This window comes from Aphelocoma coerulescens, chromosome 7, assembly GCF_041296385.1.
Source record: "Aphelocoma coerulescens isolate FSJ_1873_10779 chromosome 7, UR_Acoe_1.0, whole genome shotgun sequence".
Classification (NCBI taxonomy): domain Eukaryota; kingdom Metazoa; phylum Chordata; class Aves; order Passeriformes; family Corvidae; genus Aphelocoma; species Aphelocoma coerulescens.
Genome location: NC_091021.1, coordinates 1,415,172 through 1,435,188, shown reverse-complemented (window position 1 = coordinate 1,435,188; position 20,017 = coordinate 1,415,172). Strand labels below are relative to the sequence as shown.

At 47.4% G+C, this 20,017-nt stretch overlaps 1 protein-coding gene across 9 annotated transcripts in view; it reads left to right on the top strand.

The window, feature by feature from the left end:
- Positions 1 to 20,017, top strand: part of TRPM8 (transient receptor potential cation channel subfamily M member 8) — a 37,265-nt gene that overhangs the window by 952 nt on the left and 16,296 nt on the right. For all 9 annotated transcript variants that reach the window (XM_069021685.1, XM_069021683.1, XM_069021682.1 and 6 more), the window contains exons 2-14: positions 3,021 to 3,125; positions 4,171 to 4,244; positions 6,679 to 6,835; positions 9,783 to 9,960; positions 10,305 to 10,477; positions 11,081 to 11,255; positions 12,206 to 12,273; positions 15,542 to 15,739; positions 16,536 to 16,638; positions 17,185 to 17,303; positions 17,978 to 18,268; positions 18,604 to 18,699; positions 19,136 to 19,265. In XM_069021685.1, coding sequence (XP_068877786.1) covers positions 3,021 to 3,125; positions 4,171 to 4,244; positions 6,679 to 6,835; positions 9,783 to 9,960; positions 10,305 to 10,477; positions 11,081 to 11,255; positions 12,206 to 12,273; positions 15,542 to 15,739; positions 16,536 to 16,638; positions 17,185 to 17,303; positions 17,978 to 18,268; positions 18,604 to 18,699; positions 19,136 to 19,265 — 1,867 coding nt within the window. The remainder of the gene's footprint in view (positions 1 to 3,020; positions 3,126 to 4,170; positions 4,245 to 6,678; positions 6,836 to 9,782; positions 9,961 to 10,304; positions 10,478 to 11,080; positions 11,256 to 12,205; positions 12,274 to 15,541; positions 15,740 to 16,535; positions 16,639 to 17,184; positions 17,304 to 17,977; positions 18,269 to 18,603; positions 18,700 to 19,135; positions 19,266 to 20,017) is intronic.

Here is a 20,017-nt window from a genome sequence, read left to right as displayed (position 1 = left end):
TGCTCTTATCAATTATTTACAAAGGCAGCAAGGCAAACTTGAAATCCTGTAGTGTTTGGAATTAATAATTTAATGCCCTTGTTTCCTTTTAATCTTCTCTCTGTACAGTTATGTCCATAGTCACTTTTCTGGTGTTAAACTTTATTAAACAAATCAACAATGCAAGTAAAACGGTCGATAAATAAGTTGCGTCGATCCAGACCTAAACATAATTTCCCTCCATGGGGCTTTTATCTTGAATTACAGCTCTAAAACCATCTTTATACTGAAAATTATTATATGAAACATTAAGAATTGCTTTCTGGGTTATTAGGAAATTATCTCAGTGGAAATCTATAATCTTATCTATTAGGAAATCTCCCAGTGCAGAGTTGCCAGTGTCCTTAAACCTCAGGTTTCCACCTGTAACAACTGCCAAGTTCCAGTTTCATGGAGTTTCTTGCTGCCTGTGACTGTCAAGGTGTTTTTTCATGTCTCTGTGATGTTTGCCAGTTTTGAGCTTCTCTGTTATTTTGTGTACAGCTTCCCTCTTTTCCTTAGAATCCTATTTGACAAGCCTGCCCTGTCAGAGACAACCTTTTTGGAATAAGCATTCCTGCATTCCTTGTACCCTTATCAATTACTGGCACTGACCAGGTTTGGGTCCCTTATTCTCTGTCAGTCAGGTTTTCCTCCTCAGTCACTTTTGGATCACTGCTGAAGAGATCACACAACAGAGGGGTTCAGAGGAAAGGGGGGGTGGTGGTTGTTGTTCCTCTGGGCTGAGAATTCCGAGTACCTGTGGTGGGGCTCTGTGGAAGGTGACTCCACCACTGCCCTGGGGAGCCCCTTCATTCTGATGCCTGACAACCCTTTCAGTGATTAAATTTTCCCTAATAACCTATTTAAGCCTTCCCTAGCATAACTTGAAGCTGTTCCCTCTCCTGTCCCTGTTCCCTGGGAGCAGAGCCCGATTTCCCCCCCGGCTGCCCCCTCCTGTCAGGGACTTGTGCAGAGCCACAAGGTCCCCCCTGAGCCTCCTTTGCTCCAGGCTGAGCCCCTTTCCCAGCTCCCTCAGCCGCTCCTGGGGCTCCAGCCCCTCCCCAGCTCCGTTCCCTGCCCTGGCCACGCTCCAGCCCCTCAGGGTCCCTCTGGCTGTGAGTGCCCAGAGCTGGACACGGCCCCGAGGGGCCTCAGCAGGGCCGGCGCAGGGGATGGGCCCTGCCCTGGGGCTGTGGCCACACCGTGGCTGGCACAGCCCAGGGGCCATCGGCCTTCTTGGCCATCTGGGCTCGTGTTCAGCCCTGTCCCCAGCACTCCCAGGGCCTTTTCCAGCTGCTCTTGCCCCAGCCTGGAGCGTTCCACGGGGCTGTTGTGAGCCAAGGACAGGAGCGGGCCCTTGGCCTCGCTGAGCCTCAGCCCACGGATCCCGGCTGCGCAGATCCCTGCAGCAGATCCACAGCCCAGCAGCCTGGGGTCTGCAGCTTCCCCAGGGTGCCCTCGATCCCCTCACCCACATCACTGATAAAGATAATACAAAACAGGACTAGGTCCAGTACTGGGCCCTGGGGAATGGCACTGGTGTCTGGATTTAATTCTGGATTTAATTCTGTTCCCCCTTCTCTGGGCCCAGCCTTCTAGCCGTTTACATTCCAACCTGGTATTTTTGTCTTTCCTTAGGTTGAAATTACTCTTGTTCTGTGCAGAAGCTGGGAAGGAGGAAGAGGGCTTTTCCTGTGCTCTTCCATCACTTAGCAGTGATAGAGTGACACAGATCCTGGGCATGCTGCAGAATTTGGGGGAAGTAGCTGAGGGCTTCTGCCATGCACAGTAGACAACACCGAGTCAATCATGCATCCCCTCAACACAAAATGTTTTAAGAAGGATTTTTGCAATAACGATAACACATAAATACACATTATTTTGTGGAGACTTGGCTTTTCATACTGCTTTGGGGGCTTGCTCACATCACATTCCATCATTCTGTTTACAGCTGCTGCTTCCCACTGCTTGTGCCATTCCTACTGTGTTGAGTGCCCCAAGGAAATGTTCACACTTGCTGGTTCTTGGCTCTCAGGAGTTCTGTGTTTACAGGGTGATGCTTCAGTGTTGCTGTGCCCAGGAGGGATGTTCTGTGTGCCATGCAGTGGCAGTGTCACCCCGCAGGCAAACCCAGAACACACAGCCAGGGAAGAGGCAGGAGAGAAAACAGTGGTGGAAACACAAGTAGGCTCTGAGCTCCCCGTCTTAGCTGGCTGACAGCTTTTCTTTCAGGAAAAGGCCTTTTCCAGTATTTACAGAGTAACACGAAGGGAGTTGGAGTATTTTTATTGGAATAAATATGATTTTGTTCTGTGCTTTGCTGCAAGTGCAGTAATGCTCCTTCAAAGACAGTGATTTCAACACTGGGATCTGCTTTAGAGGGTGGTTGAAATGTGTTTGCTTCCACAGGTCACTTCCTAGCTTTTGTATCCAATATCCTTTAAATCCACTCACTGTTCAGCTTGCCCATGTTGGCTGTGCTTGTTCCAGGAGTGGAATCAGTGATGGGTGCTGTTCCTCTAGGCTCCTGGGGTCCTGCTGGGTCAACTGCTTTAGCACTGCAGTTTTTCCTCTGTGCCCGAAATGTTTCTTCTTAGTATCCCCTTTAATTTGTAAATACATTGGATTAAGGACTGTTCATGTATATAAGCACAGAATAGTCACATCCTGAGCTTGCTCATCAGAGACAAAAGAGTTAAGATACAGGAATGAATTGAATGGGATGGGATGGCATAAAAGGTCTGCTCCTTTCTCAAAGCATGTTGACTTGGAGTTCTTTTGGAGAGGGGAAAAAAAAAAGAAAAGTCTCTTTGTGGTATGAAATAACAGAAAAGTGTTTTGTTTTTTTTTCTGAATTTTTGTTTCACATTTTAGGACTAATACCCTTCCTAATTCTTTATGTTGGATTCAAATAACCTCTTCCTTGCCTTCCTAGGACGCAGTGTGTCCTTGCTGTTTCCTAGTGCTCCTCCATCTCTCCCTCTGCCATGCTTTTCCAGGTTTCCATGGGCAGCATGAGACACCGAAGAAATGGCAATTTTGAGAGTTCCAGGCTCCTGTATTCCAGCATGTCTCGCAGCATAGACGTGGCTTGCAGCGATGCTGTGAGTACCTGGTACATGCTGGTGCCTCGGGAGGTGCCGCAGTGGTGGCGAATTCGGTCAAATCGGGAGCAGGATGATGGGTTTGTCACTTTTCCCTTGATGGAGAAGTTTTCATAGCCAGTGACCCTCAAGCAGCAGCTGACATGGTGAAACTTCAGGGGTGTGTTGCGTTCATTTTGCACCCTGTAGCTCTTTATTGTGCTTTCTTTGTCACTTCTGGTTTTAAATCCTTTTTCGTGTCAAGAGACAGATTTGTCTGCATAAAGAACCACCCCAAGCTCTTCTCGCAGCTTGATGGCCAAGGCAGACAGCATATAGTTGTGTTAAACATCCTTCCATGCCTGAAGGATTTGCTGATCCCAGCAATTGCCTGGCAGATTCCCTGCTCCTCATGGGCTTGCAGAAGGCCTGATGGCTGATTTTAGGGCTTCAGCAAGTGCTTCAACCTCCTTTTATTTTTTTTTTTTTTTGAATGCGTTCCTTTCAATTTTCCTTGTTTTGGATATAATGCTTGTTATGTTTTTCCTACTTGGAATAACTTCTTCTACCAAAGGGTAAGCTAAACTGTAGCTACTTGTCTTCCCTTTGTGTCCTGAGTGAAGCCCTGCAAATCCAAGCTGTGCTCAAAAGCAAACAAAAAACTTCCCAACCCTTTATCAGCAAGTGAGAATTTCTCTTTGCTTTCTTAGCTCCAAGAGGCAGATTAGGGATGAATTTGCATTCCCCCGGTGTGAAAGCTTCTCCGGGGAGTTTCAAGGTTAATTTGAGAGTTAATGGTTAAACAAGCTGGAGAGACTTCCCGTTCCACTGAGCTCCCATAAAGGAGGACTTGAAGTTGTTCTGGGGTCTTTGTGTGTTGAATTAAAACAGCCCCTACCCTGAAGCACGTTGCTGTCTTCTCTTGTTTCATCTTTATTTTTTTTTTTTACCATTGGGAAGACTGTGTTTTAAGCAGTGTCTTTGTGTTCAAACTGACTGTGCTGTTACTGAGGTCTCTTCTGTTTTGTGACTTATCAGAAATAAACTTAAAAAAATTATTTTCCAGGATTTGGTCAACTTCATCCAAGAAAACTTTAAGAAGAGAGAATGTGTTTTTTTCACAAAGGACACCAAGTCAATGTAAGGAGATACTTTTCTCTTGTTTCTCAAGATTGGGGGGCTGGAAGATAAGGCTCTTTCTGTCTGCAAAGGCAAGGAGTAAAGTTCTGGGGTTTTTTGTTCAGAGCCTGGATCTAGCAGTGCAATCTCACCTCGGTCCCCTTGTTTGAGTTACTCCACAAGTAACTTGATGCAAAACAAGGGATCTGATCTTGCAGCAGCTCTTGTCACAGGGTTTAATACCAGTTCCCCTATTTGAAGCATAACTGTTGCAATAGATAGGTGCTTTAAAGGATGCAGCTTTGGTGTTGGTGTACGACAAGGTGTGTAAGTATCAGAGGTTTGCATGATTTAAATTTTCCTTTTAAACCCAAATCACAAACTTCATGTACAAGCCTTTACACAGACACTAGGTTTAGCTCAGGCTGATGGTCTCAGAAGGATGCAGCTTCCTGAGGGTGCTCATCTGCCTCCTCTAAATGGCTGATACTTAACACCACTGCAGGTTGCTTGAGGCAGTCAAAGTAAAGGAGGAAAATCCATTTTCAGGCACGGGTACCTGTACAGTGCTTGTTTGAAGACCATAACATTGCTTTGGGTTTTTGGGTTTTTTTTTTTTTTTTTTTGGTCTCAGGAGAAAAGTGATCAAACTAACAGAGCTGCAGAAATCCTAATATTGAGCTCTCTGACCCCACTCTTCTCTGAAGCTGGGAGGAAAAATGCCTCAGAGAGAGGGAGGGAAATTAGTCTCATTTCAGAAAGTCTCCCTTAGGGTCCTCCTCTGCCACCAAAAATGGGATGTCTGGCAAAGCACCAACAAAGGATGGAGCAGCTGGTTCTCATCAGCTTCTCTTCCTGCAGGCCCACTGGGAAAGGATTGCAGAACTTGCTGGGTTATTTTTGTCTAGATATTTTTAAGGTGAGCTGGCTTGATTTACAAGTTACAGCAGAGTAGGAAAAACCTCTGTAAAGGAGACAAGCAATTACCCCTCCTCCTTGTTCCTTGGAGGAAGCAGGAACATGAACTATGGAAAACACTTCATGGATGGTGCTGCAGCTTTTCCTAGGGAAAGAATTCTCCTAACCTTCCCAACTACTCGTGCTGCACAACCCAAGTGCAGATTGTTCCTGCCCTGCTGCAGTTTGTGTTGGTGAGGAGAGCACTGGCAGTGCCTGCACACCTTGCCATGCACCAGTGTGTGCTGGGCTGGGAAGAGTGCTGGAAACAGAGCAAACTGCCTGGAAAACCTCCTCAGAGACATGAGGCCCCTTCCTTCTTGATGTGGATGAGTGTCCTGGGTGTGCTTAGACACCAGCCATCCCCCGAGTTTGAGGGAAAACAATTGCACTTAGCAATTAGAGGATCAGAGATTTGTTAATGTTGGAGAGGACATTTGAAATCAAGTCAGCCCAGCACCGTCACTAAACCCTGTCCTCAAGTACCACATCCACGTGATTTTGGAACATTTCCTGGGATGGTGACTCCACCACAACCCTGGGCAGGCTGTACCAATACCTGACAACCCTTTCCATGAAATTTTCTTTTTTCCTGCTATCCAATCTGAACCTCCCCACCCACAACTTGAGGCCTTTTCCTCTTGTCCTGTCACTTCTTACCTGGGAGAGGAGATGCAGTGAACTCATCCTGTGTGGTTAAGAGCACAGAAAGGGAAAGAAACCCCTCATGCACCTCGGGTTAGCAGCAGGTGAGGTCCCTGGTGCCACGTTCTGGTTTGATTTCTTCATTTCAGTGCTGAGTTGTAGAGAGTAGCATTACACCGCTGGTGACCCTTTATTACCGCAGGCCTGGTTCCTACGGTACAGCACCGTGTCCCGCAGCCATAGGGAGGAGGAGGAGGAGAGAAGATCCAGCAGGCAGGAGTTGTGCAGCAAGATTGATTGATTTAATTATTTTACAAACTCTTTCATAGACTTTTTTCTTCATAGTCTAATTGGACAAAGGATCAGCCACTCCTTGGGGATGATTGGCTAAAATCCTAAAACATCCATTGTCAAAATATTTTTCTACTATACCATAAACAAGACTTTTCAAGGTTGCAGGTGTTTGGTTGTTCACATTCCCTGCTACCTCTTCTGTGAGAGAGAAAAGTCTCTCACGGACTTAGAAAATAACAAGAAAATCCTTGCTAGCAGCATTTTTGTATCTACAACCCTTGGTTTGGCACTTAGGTAAGGCCCATCCAGCAGTGCCAGCTCATCCCTCAGTACAGCCTGCTTCCCGAGCTGCATTCCACTTCCCACTGCTGGGCAGAAGCAGGTTATGGGGGAGGAAGCAGGATTAGGTGCTGCTCTGCTTTGTCAGGTGGCAAATCCCAGTAGAGTCCCAGGCACAACTGCTTCTACAGCTCCACCTGCTGCTTTCCTTGCTGTCAGAGCTCACTTTCCCATGCTCAGGATTCCTCAGGGGTCTCATGTCTATTCACTCTTCTTTCAGGGGCAACTTATGTAAATGTGGATACCCTGAAAATCAGCACATAGAGGGCACTCAGGTTAACACCACTGAAAAATGGAACTACAAGAAGCACACGAGGGAGCTTCCTACCGATGCCTTTGGGGACATTCAGTTTGAAAACCTGGGAAAAAGAGGAAAGGTAAGTGGATATATTAAGGAAATTCATGAGGCCCCTGTTGGGTACCAGTGGGAACTCCTCAAAAGCAAGGAAGGCAAAAGGTATTTTATTCTAATGGCAGGCCTGAGCTGAGCTACAAGGGACATGAGCTTGTTTCTCAAGCTCTGAAGATGGGTAACAAAGGTTAATTTCTTCTTGTGTTATTTGCTGGTTAGGCTGGTGATGGGAGTGAGAAGAGGTTGTTGTGTTTCCAGGCATGGCAGGAGAATGGGTGAATGAGGGTGATATTCAAGTAGTATTTTAGATCCACATGGACCAGCTTGCTCAGGCCTATAACCAGTTGAATATTGAGTATTTCCCAGGGTGCAGATGAGACAATGACAAGTTCTGGAGGGATGTGAGATAGCTGTGGAACTTCCAAAGTTTTGGTCCATTTGTTGGGTTTTTTTTTCCTCGTGCTTTTGCTTGGAGTGGGGACAGCGGAGGTGTGGGAATAAGAAAATAGCTGCTGTTGGTGTTTTTGATGATGTATACTGATGCTTGTGAGGAGTCACATGTGGCTGAGCTCATCTGCCTCCTCTAAATGGCTGATATTTAACACCAGTGCAGGTTGCTTGAGACAAGCAAAATAAATGAGGAAAATCAGAGCCTGCTATGTAAATTAATTTGGTTTGTTTTATGCAAAGTAGCAGAAACAAGGCATTTCAGTGGGAAATGAGACTGAAAGTTTCAAATCACTCTTAAACAGATCCACGTACTTCACATATTTCTTGATATGCCCAGTTTAGCTTTGTACTCCTTTGTTGTAAGCTGCTGTGTGACTTCACGGGAACGAGAAGTGCTTTGCTCTGTTGTAATATTTCAGACTTCTCAAAGGTTCAGTGTTCTTTCCTTAGGCTGTGTCTTCCCCACTTCCAGCTTTGGAAATCAGTTCACGTGCCCACAGTTGTTTCATGAGGACTCTCAAGGCCACTGTGCATATTTCAGAGCATATATGCTTGTTCAAACCCTGCATAGAGGTCTCCCCGTCCATCCCATGAGCACATTGGCTGGAATCACACCTCTATTCCCTGTTCTCATTCCCTACACAGCAAGGCACCTGCTGCTCCTTGAAGATTGCCAAGTGTTTTCTGTTGATTCATGTGCAGCATGGAGGGCTTCAAACTCAGGGTGACCTAAGAATTGCTGTCAATTACCAGTGAGGGATGGGAAGTTTTATACCTTGTGCTTTTTAGGACAGATGAGTTTTAAAAAGTTCTGAGCAGAAATGAGATGTGAACAGACCCATAAAGAGGTTTGAGGGACTGGCAGGGAGAGCTGGTGGTGCTTAAGCCTGGAGAAGAGATGGCTCCAGGGAGAGCTCAGAGCCCCTTGCAGGGCCTGAAAGGACTCCAGGAGAGCTGCAGAGGGATTTGGGGCCAGGGTCTGGAGTGACAGGACAAGGGGAAGTGGCTTCCCAGTGCCAGAGGGCAGGGCTGGATGGGATATTGGGAAGGAATTGCTCCCTGGGAGGGTGGGCAGGCCCTGGCACAGGGTGCCCAGAGCAGCTGGGGCTGCCCCTGGCAGTGTCCCAGGCCAGGCTGGATGGGGCTTGGAGCAGCCTGGGACAGTGGAAGGTGTCCCTGCCCACGGCAGGGTTGGAATGGGATGAGCTTCAGGGTCCCTTCCAACCCGAACTGCTCTGGGATTCTATAAAATCTCACCCTCTGTAAGTCCAGCTTTGGAGCTCTGTGTTTCTGCTATGCTGCTCAGACCCTGTAACACCCACGAGCATCACAGTCGCTGTGTTTTATGTTCTGTGAGCCCAAACCCCAAAAGGGCGTCTCTGAATCACAGCCATGGTGTGGGAGCAGCATCCAGCTGCACCAGGAGATGGCACCGTTGTACTTCGGAGGAGGGAGGCGGCTGAGCCGAGGCGTTCACCCGCTGGAGTGGAGCTGGCGCGGTTTGCTGTGGGCAGGGCTCACCAGGTAATTTTCCTGGTAGCCTCCTTCTCATATGGGATCCTTTCCTGAAAAACGGAAGCTTCTTAGGGCAGAAGCTGTGGGAGTCCCTTAGCTCTTCTGCATAGCTGCTGGAGCCTGCTCAGCATCCTCTGTGATGCCCTAAATGCCTTAGCTCCTCCTGGGAGCCTGTCCTGGAACACAGCGAAGGTTTTCATTCAAGTTCTGTGTCTCTCAAGATGGGGATGATTGTTCTTTAAACCAATCCTTTGATTTTGCTCTCCTGCAAATACTGGACAACAAAATCCTCTGTGACTCAGGTTCAAGCTACTCCTTTTCATCCCCTCATTTGGGTTGTGCAGCCATCCTAAAGTACCTCACGCCAGTGACGAAACTGCGAAGAGGTTTTTGAATGGCAAAGCAAGACAAGGCCAGAGAGTCTTTCATGTAAATGGAGACCCATTGGGTCCACCTGAAGCCAGATTATCTCTCTCATGTGCTTTCTGGCACATGAGTAAGCTTTACTACATATTTGATGTATTTGTTTTGTGTTACACTTGAAGCCCTGGAGTGGATGAAGCCCTGGAGTGGATGTGTGTTGTGAAACGGGGACACCACGCACGTGGAGCCTACGGTTTGTTTGAATAGTATAATCAAAATACAGCTGTCATTATTAGTAGTTCACTGCAATGATGCTGCCACTGATTCATAATCTAAGCTTTAAGTAGCACTGTTAGAGTTTAAGTTGTTACAGTGGTGGTGTGTTCATCCTCGCAGAGTTCCTCTGAAGCCCAAGGTCACTGCTCTTGCCTTCTTTAGAGGAAGGTGGGTTGGGTACCTGGTGTAGGGGAAGGATGAAGGTGCTTCAGAGGAAGAGACAAGAATTTCATCATCACCTTGCCTTTCACCTGCTGGCTCTTGAAAGGAGTGTGTGCAGCAGAGAAGAAAATGCAATCCCTGCGTTGTTCCCAGCCACCTCCATTTATCTCCTGCTGTATTTGTTCTCCCGTTTTCTCTCCCCCAAGTACATCCGCCTGTCGTGTGACACAGACTCAGAAACGCTCTACGATCTCATGACCCAGCACTGGCACCTGAAAACCCCAAACCTCGTCATCTCCGTCACCGGCGGCGCCAAGAACTTCGCGCTCAAGCCCCGCATGCGCAAGATATTCAGTAGGCTGATCTACATCGCCCAATCCAAGGGTAACCAGCTGCTTCTGTGCCTCTCTTTCTTTACTGCTGCAGAACAGGGGTGCAGAGGTAGCAGCTCAAAGGGTCAGTGAGGAAGCAGAGTGGTCAGTTTGCTTCTGCTTGACTGCCGTGCTTAGGACGCGTGTGGCATGAATGGTTTGGAGGTAACGGGATTGAGAGTTAGTCAGGGATGCACGTGGTGTAACATAAGGTGAGTTGTGTAGCATCTCTTTTGTGTTTAATTGAAGAATAAACTCCTCTTCCAAGGTCACAGAAGGGGTGTGGCTTATGTGTTCAGAGCCTTGGGAGGGTGGGTGTTTGGCTGTGTTCCCCCAGGTGATTGGGTGTTGTTCCAGGAGCCTGGATTTTCACCGGGGGCACGCACTACGGGCTGATGAAGTACATTGGGGAGGTGGTCAGAGACAACACCATCAGTCGCAGCTCCGAGGAGAACGTGGTGGCCATTGGCATCGCGGCCTGGGGCATGATCTCCAACCGGGAAACGCTCGTCCGCACGGCCGACAGCGACGTAAGGATCATGGGATCGTTAGGGTTGGGAGAACGTTAATGAGGTTAACGGTAAGGCTGAAAAACTTGGACCTCTGGGATCATCAAGTCCAGCTGTCAGCCCAGCACTACCAGCACATTCACCATTAAACCATGTCTTCAAGTGCCACGTGGATGGGTTGGTGGGGAAAGGAAGAGGAGGCTCGGCTTCAAAACATCAGGAGCTCTTCCCAGAACAGGAGGAAAGTAAAATGTTCTCACGCCCAAGGTAGTCACACATCAGGCCTGGTGAGGAGGATTTCAGCTGTGACAGACTTTGGGGTGTCTTTGTGGGAGTTCAGCTGCCCTAAACCCGTGTCTGGCATTACTTTAGGGAATAACCACTGCTCCCATGGTTGTTCTAGCTCTGAAATCCCCACGCGCTTCCCCACAGTAGGGATTCCCATGAGCTAAGACATGCTGTGGAGCACTGATCCTGCCATCCTACCTGTCAGATACACTGGGGTAGCTCCCCTTGTCTCTTGTCCCCTAAACATGATAGAATATGTCTAAAAAATGGTCCCACCACGTAAATGATGTGGGTGTGTCCTTGAATCTCTGTCAAAGGCTGTGCTCGTGCTCCTAGGGGAACTACTTGGCCCACTACATCATGGATGACCTGAAGAGAGACCCCCTGTACTGCCTGGATAACAACCACACCCATCTCCTGCTGGTTGATAACGGCACCCACGGGCACCCCACGATAGAGGCCAAAGTGCGGACCCAGCTGGAGAAGTACATCTCGGAGCGGGTTATCCCAGGTATCCTCCTCCTCCTGTCTCTGCCTGCTTTGGGGCTGATCCACACGGATTTTCTTGGAATAAAAAAGTAGATGCAGCATCCCGTGGCTGCTGAGCTGGAGGGGGTCTGTGTGTTTACTGCATTGCAGCTGGAGCTCTTTCAGGAGCAGCACCTCCCCTCGTCTTCCTTTCTGTACATCCTTTGTGTCCCAGCAAATGCTTCACTTCAGCCACACAGCCCTTCCCTCCCTTCCTCTTGGAAGCTGACCCTCTATATACATCCTGCCTGGCCCTGAATTCCAGGTAGCTGAAGCACAGCTATGCAGGAGCTGAAATTAGGCTTTTCCCAAAGTATTTGTGAGGGTCATTGAGCAATCTGCCAACCTGCTGCTAAATAATTTCTCTTTCACCTACTTATTTACCAAAGTGGGAAAAAAACCCCAAACAAACCAAATTTAAAGGCCTTAGCAGGAAATTCTTAAAAAGCTTTAGGGGGTGGTGTTGTTTGTGCTAGGGGTTTTTTTTGGAATGTCTCTGAAACACTAGTTCCTAGAATTACAGAATTCTTACCTTTCTTTTACAATTGAAGGTGTGAGCTCAGAGGTTCTGTATCTTGAAATTGTGGTAAGAACTTTTTACTGAGACTTCAAATGGTCACAGCAGTGGATAAATGCAATAGAATTACACTGTAAGGACTTTAGAGATAGCAAAAATTAGGATTTCTAGGGGGGAAAAGCTTCTGTTGGAGAAGGCTGTCTGAAGTCAGCTGTGCAAAATGTTGAGCAAAACTGAGTTTTCATTAAAAACAGCTATTAGTAACTGGCAAAAAACCCAGCAAACTAGTATCTGCATGAATGGCTTGGAAATTCCTTCATTGTACTCAGGAAAAATAAGTTGTTCAAACTGCATTAATTGATTTAATCTTCTTCCTTCTGGGTTTGTTTTTTTTTTTTTTTTTGCATATTTCACAGAATCTAATTATGGTGGGAAGATCCCAATTGTGTGTTTTGCCCAAGGTGGAGGGAAAGAGACTTTGAAAGTAAGTTTATTTCTCTTATTTATTTCCAGGAATGATTGTAGGGACATTGCTCTAATACTGAAGGCTGATTACTCAGCAAGAAACTTAATGAAGTTGACAGTGCTATTATTTGCTGAAACTTGACCAGCACTTGGTACAGAAGGACCTTATTTGCAGTTTAAGCTGATGAAGTTTGTTTCAGTTAAAATTACTGTGCAGAGTTTCTGCCTTGGGCTGACATCCTGGAAAACGGTTGGCTAGGACAGTTCAGCTGTCTCAGTTCTTGCACATCCCAGAACGTGAAGGGACCTTGAAGACCACCCAGTTCCACCCCTGCCATGGGCAGGGACACCTTCCACTGTCCCAGGCTGCTCCAAGCTCCATCCACTTGGGCACTGCCAGGGATCCAGGGGCAGCCCCAGCTGCTCTGGGCACCCTGTGCCAGGGCCTGCCCACCCTCATAGTCAATCATTTCTTCCTAATGTGAATACAGATCTCTCCTCTTGTGATTTAAAACCCTCCCCTCTTTGCCCATCACTGTCTGCCCATGTGAAAGGCTGCTCTCCCAATCTTTTAGGTACTGAAAGGCCCCATTTTAAATCTAGTTTAGATGTGGACTTAGTTGAAATGTTGGCAGCTGAGCAGGGCAGGAGGGCTCTGCTGACTCTGACCCTTCCAAGCCTATTTGGGGAAGGAGCAGGCATCATCTTCAAACAGATGACAGGTAGGAGGAGGATGAGCAGAATAAAGAGGTTTCTTGAAACAGGATGTCTAAGGGACACTTAGGGAAGGGGGAAAGGGAGATGGCTTCTAAATCTGTCTCAGTGTTAAAAACCAGGGTTGCTACTTCTCTATCCACCTTGCCAGAGTGAAGATGAGTGGCCTGAGGGAGCAAAGGGACCTCACTCCAGGGATTTCAAAGTTGAGGGGATGTGGAGTCAGGCTGTGGTGGGGAGGGAACAGTAACAGTGAGGATGAGCTCTGACCAGCTCAAGGAAGAGCTGATTTATTTTAGCCGGTACTAAAGGCTTGGGGAAAGGGCTGGATTTTGCAAGAGAGTAGGATGCAGCAAAAATAAAGTTGAAAACAGCGTGATATTCATGGTTATTTTGTTTGTGGCTGTTACCTTGGTACTTCCTGTTCTGACCGGAGCTGTGCTGTTCCTGTCAAGGTTAATCAAACTGTTTTGCTTGTCAGGAGGATGAACAATGTGAATTCAAAGCAGGGTCACTGCTACCACTTCATTGCTAGTGTTAATCCATGGGTCTGAACCACTGTGTGAAATTCCAGATCACAGTCCCAGCCTCCCTGGGAGTTTCCTGGGAGTTTTGTTCCATTTATGTTCCATTTTATCTTTGCCTGTAGGTAAATTGTAGGTGAATACAGGTGCAGTGTTAACCAGAGATCCTGAGATGAAATGAAGCATCCATTCAGCTTTTGGGGTAAAGCTGTGCTCAGAGGGTTGTATTGACTATGTCCATCTCCTTTTAGCTCCAAATTGCTGACGTTTGAGAAAGGATTTGGCCAGCACGAAGGAGCTGACTTCTGCCAAGTGCTGTAGCTGGGCAGACTTAGGATTACACATTTTTTGGAGAGACCTCAAACCCACTGTTAAGCAGTGATACATAACACAGATTTAGTGGCCGCCTAATCAGAATGAGTAAAAGCCTTGTTAAATCAAATGCCTAATTGCTGGCAAGAGGTTCCTCTGGGAAGTACCTGGATGATGGTTCAATTAAGGGTTCATGCTGCTCTCTTGGCTGTTTTGTAGCATCACAGTTAACACTGAGGTTGGAAAAGACCTCTAAGATCACAAGGTCCCATAGTCAGTGTAGCACCATCATCATGTCACCGCTGAGCCATGTCCTCAGGTGCTACGTCCACACATTTTTTTGAACACTTCAGGGATGGTGACTTCCTTAAGCATCTTGTTCCAGTCCTTGGCAACCCTTTCTGTGGAGAATTTTCAGTGATCTCCAGCCTAAACCTCCCCTGGTGCAACTTGAGGCTGTTTCCTCTTGTGCTGAGTTTTTATTTCTCAGTGTTATAAGTGCACTGAGATACTTGTGCCTGCCCTCTTGCTCCTTTGTAGATGAAGCCGTTTTTGCAAGGAGTAAATTGAGTCCCTGACCAGCCCAAATGACACAGCAGACTCCATGTTGTGCATGTCTGTCCTAGCCATGCCTTGGTCGTAGCAGTGCTGGCCAGAAAGGCTCCCTCTTTCTCAGCCTCTGTGAGTGGTGTGTGATGACAAGAATCAGCTTTAGCAGAGGAGAAGTAAAACTGTTCCAAGCTTCTGTTTTAAATTCCCTGTGGTGTAAAACATGCACTTTAGCTGAACCCTTCTTTAGAAGACCACTTTCATCTAGCTGATAAGAAAAACCTCCTTGCTTTTGTCACAGACCTGCTCTCCAGCTGACAGAAGGAATCTGCACACGGTTTTGATGACTCCAAGTTGATTTTTTTTTGTTTGTTTGTTCTCCAGAAACTCTCTTAACTAAGAGATGTTCTGTCTTTCCAGTGCTTGATGATAACTTGCATCGACTCCCTTTGTACAATTTGCTGGCAGTTGATGTTCCTGTGACTCTGTTCTCAGTATAGTGATGCAAATGAAATCACTGTTTCCTGTTGTGGTCTTTGCACCAGGAGGGCTGATGGTCCTTCCAGCATGATTTCAGCGGCTTTTTGTCTTGCTGTTAATCGGTGTACTGATGTTGCTGTGTGAGAAATCATGTAAGTGGCTACTTGGAGGCTTTCAGTAACCTTCGAGTTTGATGTTCTTGTGATGCTACAGCAGTGATCTCTCTGTAAAACACTGCTGCTTCTGCCTCCAGCAAATAAATCCAGAGCCCTTGGTCTCGGCTGAGCAGTGCTGTGCCATAAACCAGCAGTGACTGTAGCACTGCTGTGTGACCCGAATGCCATTTCCACTTGGCAGTTGTCCTGATCTGCTGATCCACTCTAACACTGAGCAGCCTGGTCTGGTGGAAGGTGTCCCTGCCTGTGGCAGGGGGTGGGACAGGATGAGCTTCAAGGTCCCTCCCGACACAAGCTGTTGTGTGATTCCATGCAAATTTGGCAGATGGTGATTTCTGACCCTCAGTCTCTGTGGGGCTCTCCACAGCCCTCTCTCACTAGGTGGATGATGCTTTAAAGGGTTGTCACTGGTAATGGATCAGTGGATAATAGGACCGTGGGTTTCTGTTGTTCTCTAGGCTTCCTTACTCAATAACAGGCTCTAATAAGAGTCATGCTTCAAGTGATCTCCTCTCCCTCTCTGCCTCCCTAGTCCATCAACGTGGCCATCAAGAGCAAGATTCCCTGTGTGGTGGTGGAAGGCTCTGGCCGCATTGCTGATGTCATTGCAAGCCTGATGGAGGCAGAAGGCACTCTTGCCTCATCCTGTGTCAAGGAGAGCCTCCTCAGGTTCCTGCCTCGCACCATTTCCAGGCTCTCAGAAGAGGAGACTGAGAGCTGGATCAAGTGGGTGAGTGTGGGGTGCTGTGGGAGCTGAAAGTGGGAGGGGGGTGGGGAGGGAGCAGCTGGTGACTTCCAAGTCAGGGCTGTTGCTGCTATCTGGTGATACCTGCGGGGTGTGCAGGGCTCCTTGCCATGTTAGACCTGTGCAGATTGAAAGAAGGGAAGTTCTGAATCTACAGGGATTGGAACAAAAGCAGTGGGGGAGGCTGCAATCAAGTCAGCCCATGGCTGGTCACAGGAAAGCAAACAAGGTTCCAGAAAGATCTTTTCTGTGTGGAGCTGCTGAAGGCAGTGTTCCCTGTCTGGCCATGCTTTGGACTGTACCTCCCTCCTGCATCAGAAATGGCTAAGATTATTTGTCTTCTATGTGCTACAATGAAACTAACTTTATCAAACTTCATAATGTGAGGAATTAGCTCTATTTTTGATAAAGCACAAGGAGACAGAGACTGTTCTCTAACAAACTGCTTGGCATAAGTTGAGACTTGTGCTGTCACAATCTTTTCTACTTTAGGAGTAGCTTCTAATTACTGAGATTATATCTTTTTGTTAATGATGATCTACATAGGGGAATCACAGTTATTTGCTGTATGTTCAGAGGATAATTAATATTGTCCTTTGGTGACTTTAAAATCAAGCTCATTATCTGCTTCTATTTGGACTTGTTTAAATTTGTTAAAAACCAGGACTGATGAGAAGCAGCTTTGCTACGATGTGGTGGCAAACTTCTTTTTAAAAGGCTCTAGGAGAAGTGCTGCTAAACAGCCTTGATTGCTTTGAAATGGAACTTTTCCTTTTTGTAGATCAAAGAAGTCCTTGAGAGCCCTCATTTACTGACAGTGATCAAAATAGAAGAAGCAGGAGATGAAATTGTGAGCAATGCCATTTCCTTTGCCCTGTACAAAGGCAAGTAATTGTTTTTCTGGGTTCGTTTGGGGATTTAAGAGTAAGTAGAAAAAGGATGGCTGTTTGTTTTCTAGAACAGCTTTCCTTAGAGTAGTGCCATCTCTCTAGAGCTAAGCTCCTGCCACAGTGTGGAGCTTGTCTTTCTCTGAAGGGGTGTGGGCAGGCTGCAGCAGCAGTATGGGATCCCTCAGTGTGGGCAAGAACCAAACCACGTGATTGGGAAGGCATTTTGGAGAGCCTTGGGGATGCTGGTAGGGCCCCAATGGGAATCCTGCAGAATCTCTTCAGTGTAGAGGGTGCAGGACACTGAGGAGCCTGGAGGAAGCACTGTGCTGATCTTGGTTATGAGGTGCTCCTAGCAGCTCCTTTGTGGCCTGTCTTGGACCATAAATATGTCCCTGAGCCTCCAGCATCCTCCAACCCCCAGTCAGGAGGATATGCATGAGTTTGGGGAAAGACACTTAGAAGGAGTCTTGTCCTGGTAGTGTGAGAGGCAGAGATGATAAATGTGTCTGGTCTTTACCAGAGGTTGTTCCTCCTCTGCAGCTTTCAGCACCAATGAGCATGACAGGGATAACTGGAATGGGCAGCTGAAGCTGCTGCTGGAGTGGAACCAGCTGGACCTGGCCAGCGATGAGATCTTCACCAATGACCGAAACTGGGAGGTACAGCCCCCGTCTGTGTGAGTGCAGGGAGCTGTGGGGAGGGACACATCCCAGCAGGAACCACTGTCTCAGCACCTCAGGCTCTGTAAGAGAGAGTGTCTGTTCCTCCTGCGCTGTCACATTCCATTCAACCTGGAGAAGAGCAGGTCATTCCTCTTTGGGAGCTGCTGCTTCCTCTTCTCGTCTCTGCTGTGGCCAGGGACAGCACCCCAGGGACCTGCTGGAGCTCTGTCAGGGCGGGGTTAGGTTGGATCTCAGGGAAAGGCTCTGCCCCCAGAGGGTGCTGGGCACTGCCCAGGCTCCCCAGGGAATGGGCACGGCCCCGAGGCTGCCAGAGTCCAAGGAGCACTGGGACAACTCTCTCAGGGATGCCCAGGGTGGGATTGCTGGGGTGTCTGTGCAGGGCCAGGAGCTGGACTCTGTGATCCCTGTGGGATCCCTTCCAGCTCAGGTTATTCCATGAAGCCATGATTCGTCGTTCCATGATGATCTATTCTAGGATCACTGGTGGCAAAGCTGATCTGCCCATGCCAGAAATGCTCTGGGCCATCCAGCAAAGGCAATTGCTTGCAGAAAAAACCTGATTCTGATGAAAGTGTGACAGGTACCATGTGTCAGGCCTTAGGTAAAATTAGGTGCTTCCTAACACTTGCTTTTCCATTTCTTTCTTCTAGTCTGCTGACCTACAGGACGTGATGTTCACAGCCTTGGTGAAAGACAGGCCCAAATTTGTCCGACTCTTCCTGGAAAACGGCTTGAATCTGCGGAAGTTCCTCACCACAGAGGTCCTGAGGGAGCTGTACACCAACAACTTCAGCAGCCTGGTGTTCAAGAACCTGCAGATTGCCAAGAACTCCTACAACGACGCCCTCCTCACCTTCGTGTGGAAGATGGTGGAGGACTTCCGGAGAGGTCTCAAGAGAGACTACAAAAACAGCAAGGATGAGATGGAGATAGAGCTTTCTGTGAGTGCTGAGCAGTTTGATCCTGCTGTCAGGGAGGTGATGTGGACTGCAGTGGTTAAAGCAGGAAATGCCTTTGACCCAAATATCCTTTAATGCCAGCTTCAGGAGAAACAGGGAGGCTGATTCTTCCTTGTCAGATACAAAGTTTTCATATCAATATCAAATACAACTTCACTCATGGTACTGTGTGACAACTGGCAGAGAGCTGAGAGAAGGGATTGGTGGGGTGGCTGTGAAAGGAAGAAAATTCAAAAGCAGGAGAGTCCAGGCTCAGATTTGTTCCAGTTGGAAAACATTTGGTGAGCTTAGGTCTGAGTTCCTGCTCTCTTTTTCAGGAGGAGTGTCCTATCACGAGGCACCCGTTGCAAGCTCTGTTTATTTGGTCAGTTCTTCAGAACAAGAAAGAGCTGTCCAAAGTCATTTGGGAGCAAGTAAGTTGAGTTCTCCTTTATTCCTCCTTGCAGGCAGTGCAGTGGGGTTCTGTGTCTTTGGTTCGTAGGTGTTTGAAGGCTCCACAGCCAACTTCAAACACAGCCCCACAAGAGGAGGTGATTGCTGGATGTCTCTGGTTGGATGGTTCTGGTTCCAAGTGTTTGACTGAAATCCAATTTCTAATTTGGATTAGACAGTCATTTAATGATTGTAGAATCAAATAGATGATTCTGGACCGGGAACCAAGAAGCTGCAAAATGGAGAATAATTTTTAAAGGATTCCACCTGGCATAGTGGAAGGTGTCCCTGCATGGCAGGGGGTTGGGATGAGATGGTCTTTAAAGTCCTTTCCAACCCAAATCATTGTGATTTTAGGATTCTCTGATCATGTTCCCTTCACAGAGGGATTTGCATGACTTCACTCTCTCCCCACAGACCAGAGGCTGCACTTTGGCAGCCCTGGGGGCCAGTAAGCTCCTGAAAAGCATGGCCAAGGTGAAGAACGATATAAATGCTGCTGGTGAGTCTGAGGAACTCGCTAACGAGTACGAGACAAGAGCAGTAGGTAAGTGCCTGTTCTGTGAGTCCTTTAGGAATTCAGTAGGAAGGGCCAGAGACCAGGGAATTAAAAACTATAGATATGTAACATGAAATAAAATTTTCTTTAATGCCAGCATGCATTTTTACTGCTTGGAAATTTCTTCCACACCATTTGTTCCCAGTAGTAATTTTGTGTCCTGTCTTAAAAGCTTGGCTTCAAAAGATGGGTGTTCTGAGGTGTTTATTTTGGGGTAGAGAATTTCTTTCATGGGGAAGAAAAGCTGCTGAAGAAAAGCTCTACTGACAGGGCTGAAGAAGCGTGCCAGCAAACAGGAAGGAGAATATGGAAAAAGGGAAATTTTCCATATTGAGTACTTGTAATATACAGGTTGGGAAAAGCCACCCTTCAGATTTGTGGGTGTACTTTTGGGGAATTGAGAACAAGTTGCAGGTAAAAAGTAGATTGAATTCTTGAGTTTTGAACAGCAAAATCATAGGCCTTACTTACAATAAGATGACAAGATCCTGTGGTGCAGGATCATGGCTTCTTAATTTGGAGGGAGATGCAACACAGTGGTACCTTGGGGACTTTTTCAGGGGTTATGTCTTCCCTGTGCAGAAAACCTCCCCAAGTCAGAGCAGGTGACAGGTAAAGGGTAATTGGAAACAGCTGAATAGGAAACCACAGGAGTGCTGCTGGAAAGGGCTTCTGGAAGTCTCCAGCCCAATCTTCACACTGAGGTGATGTCACCACAGGACCAAACCAGTTCTGTCCTG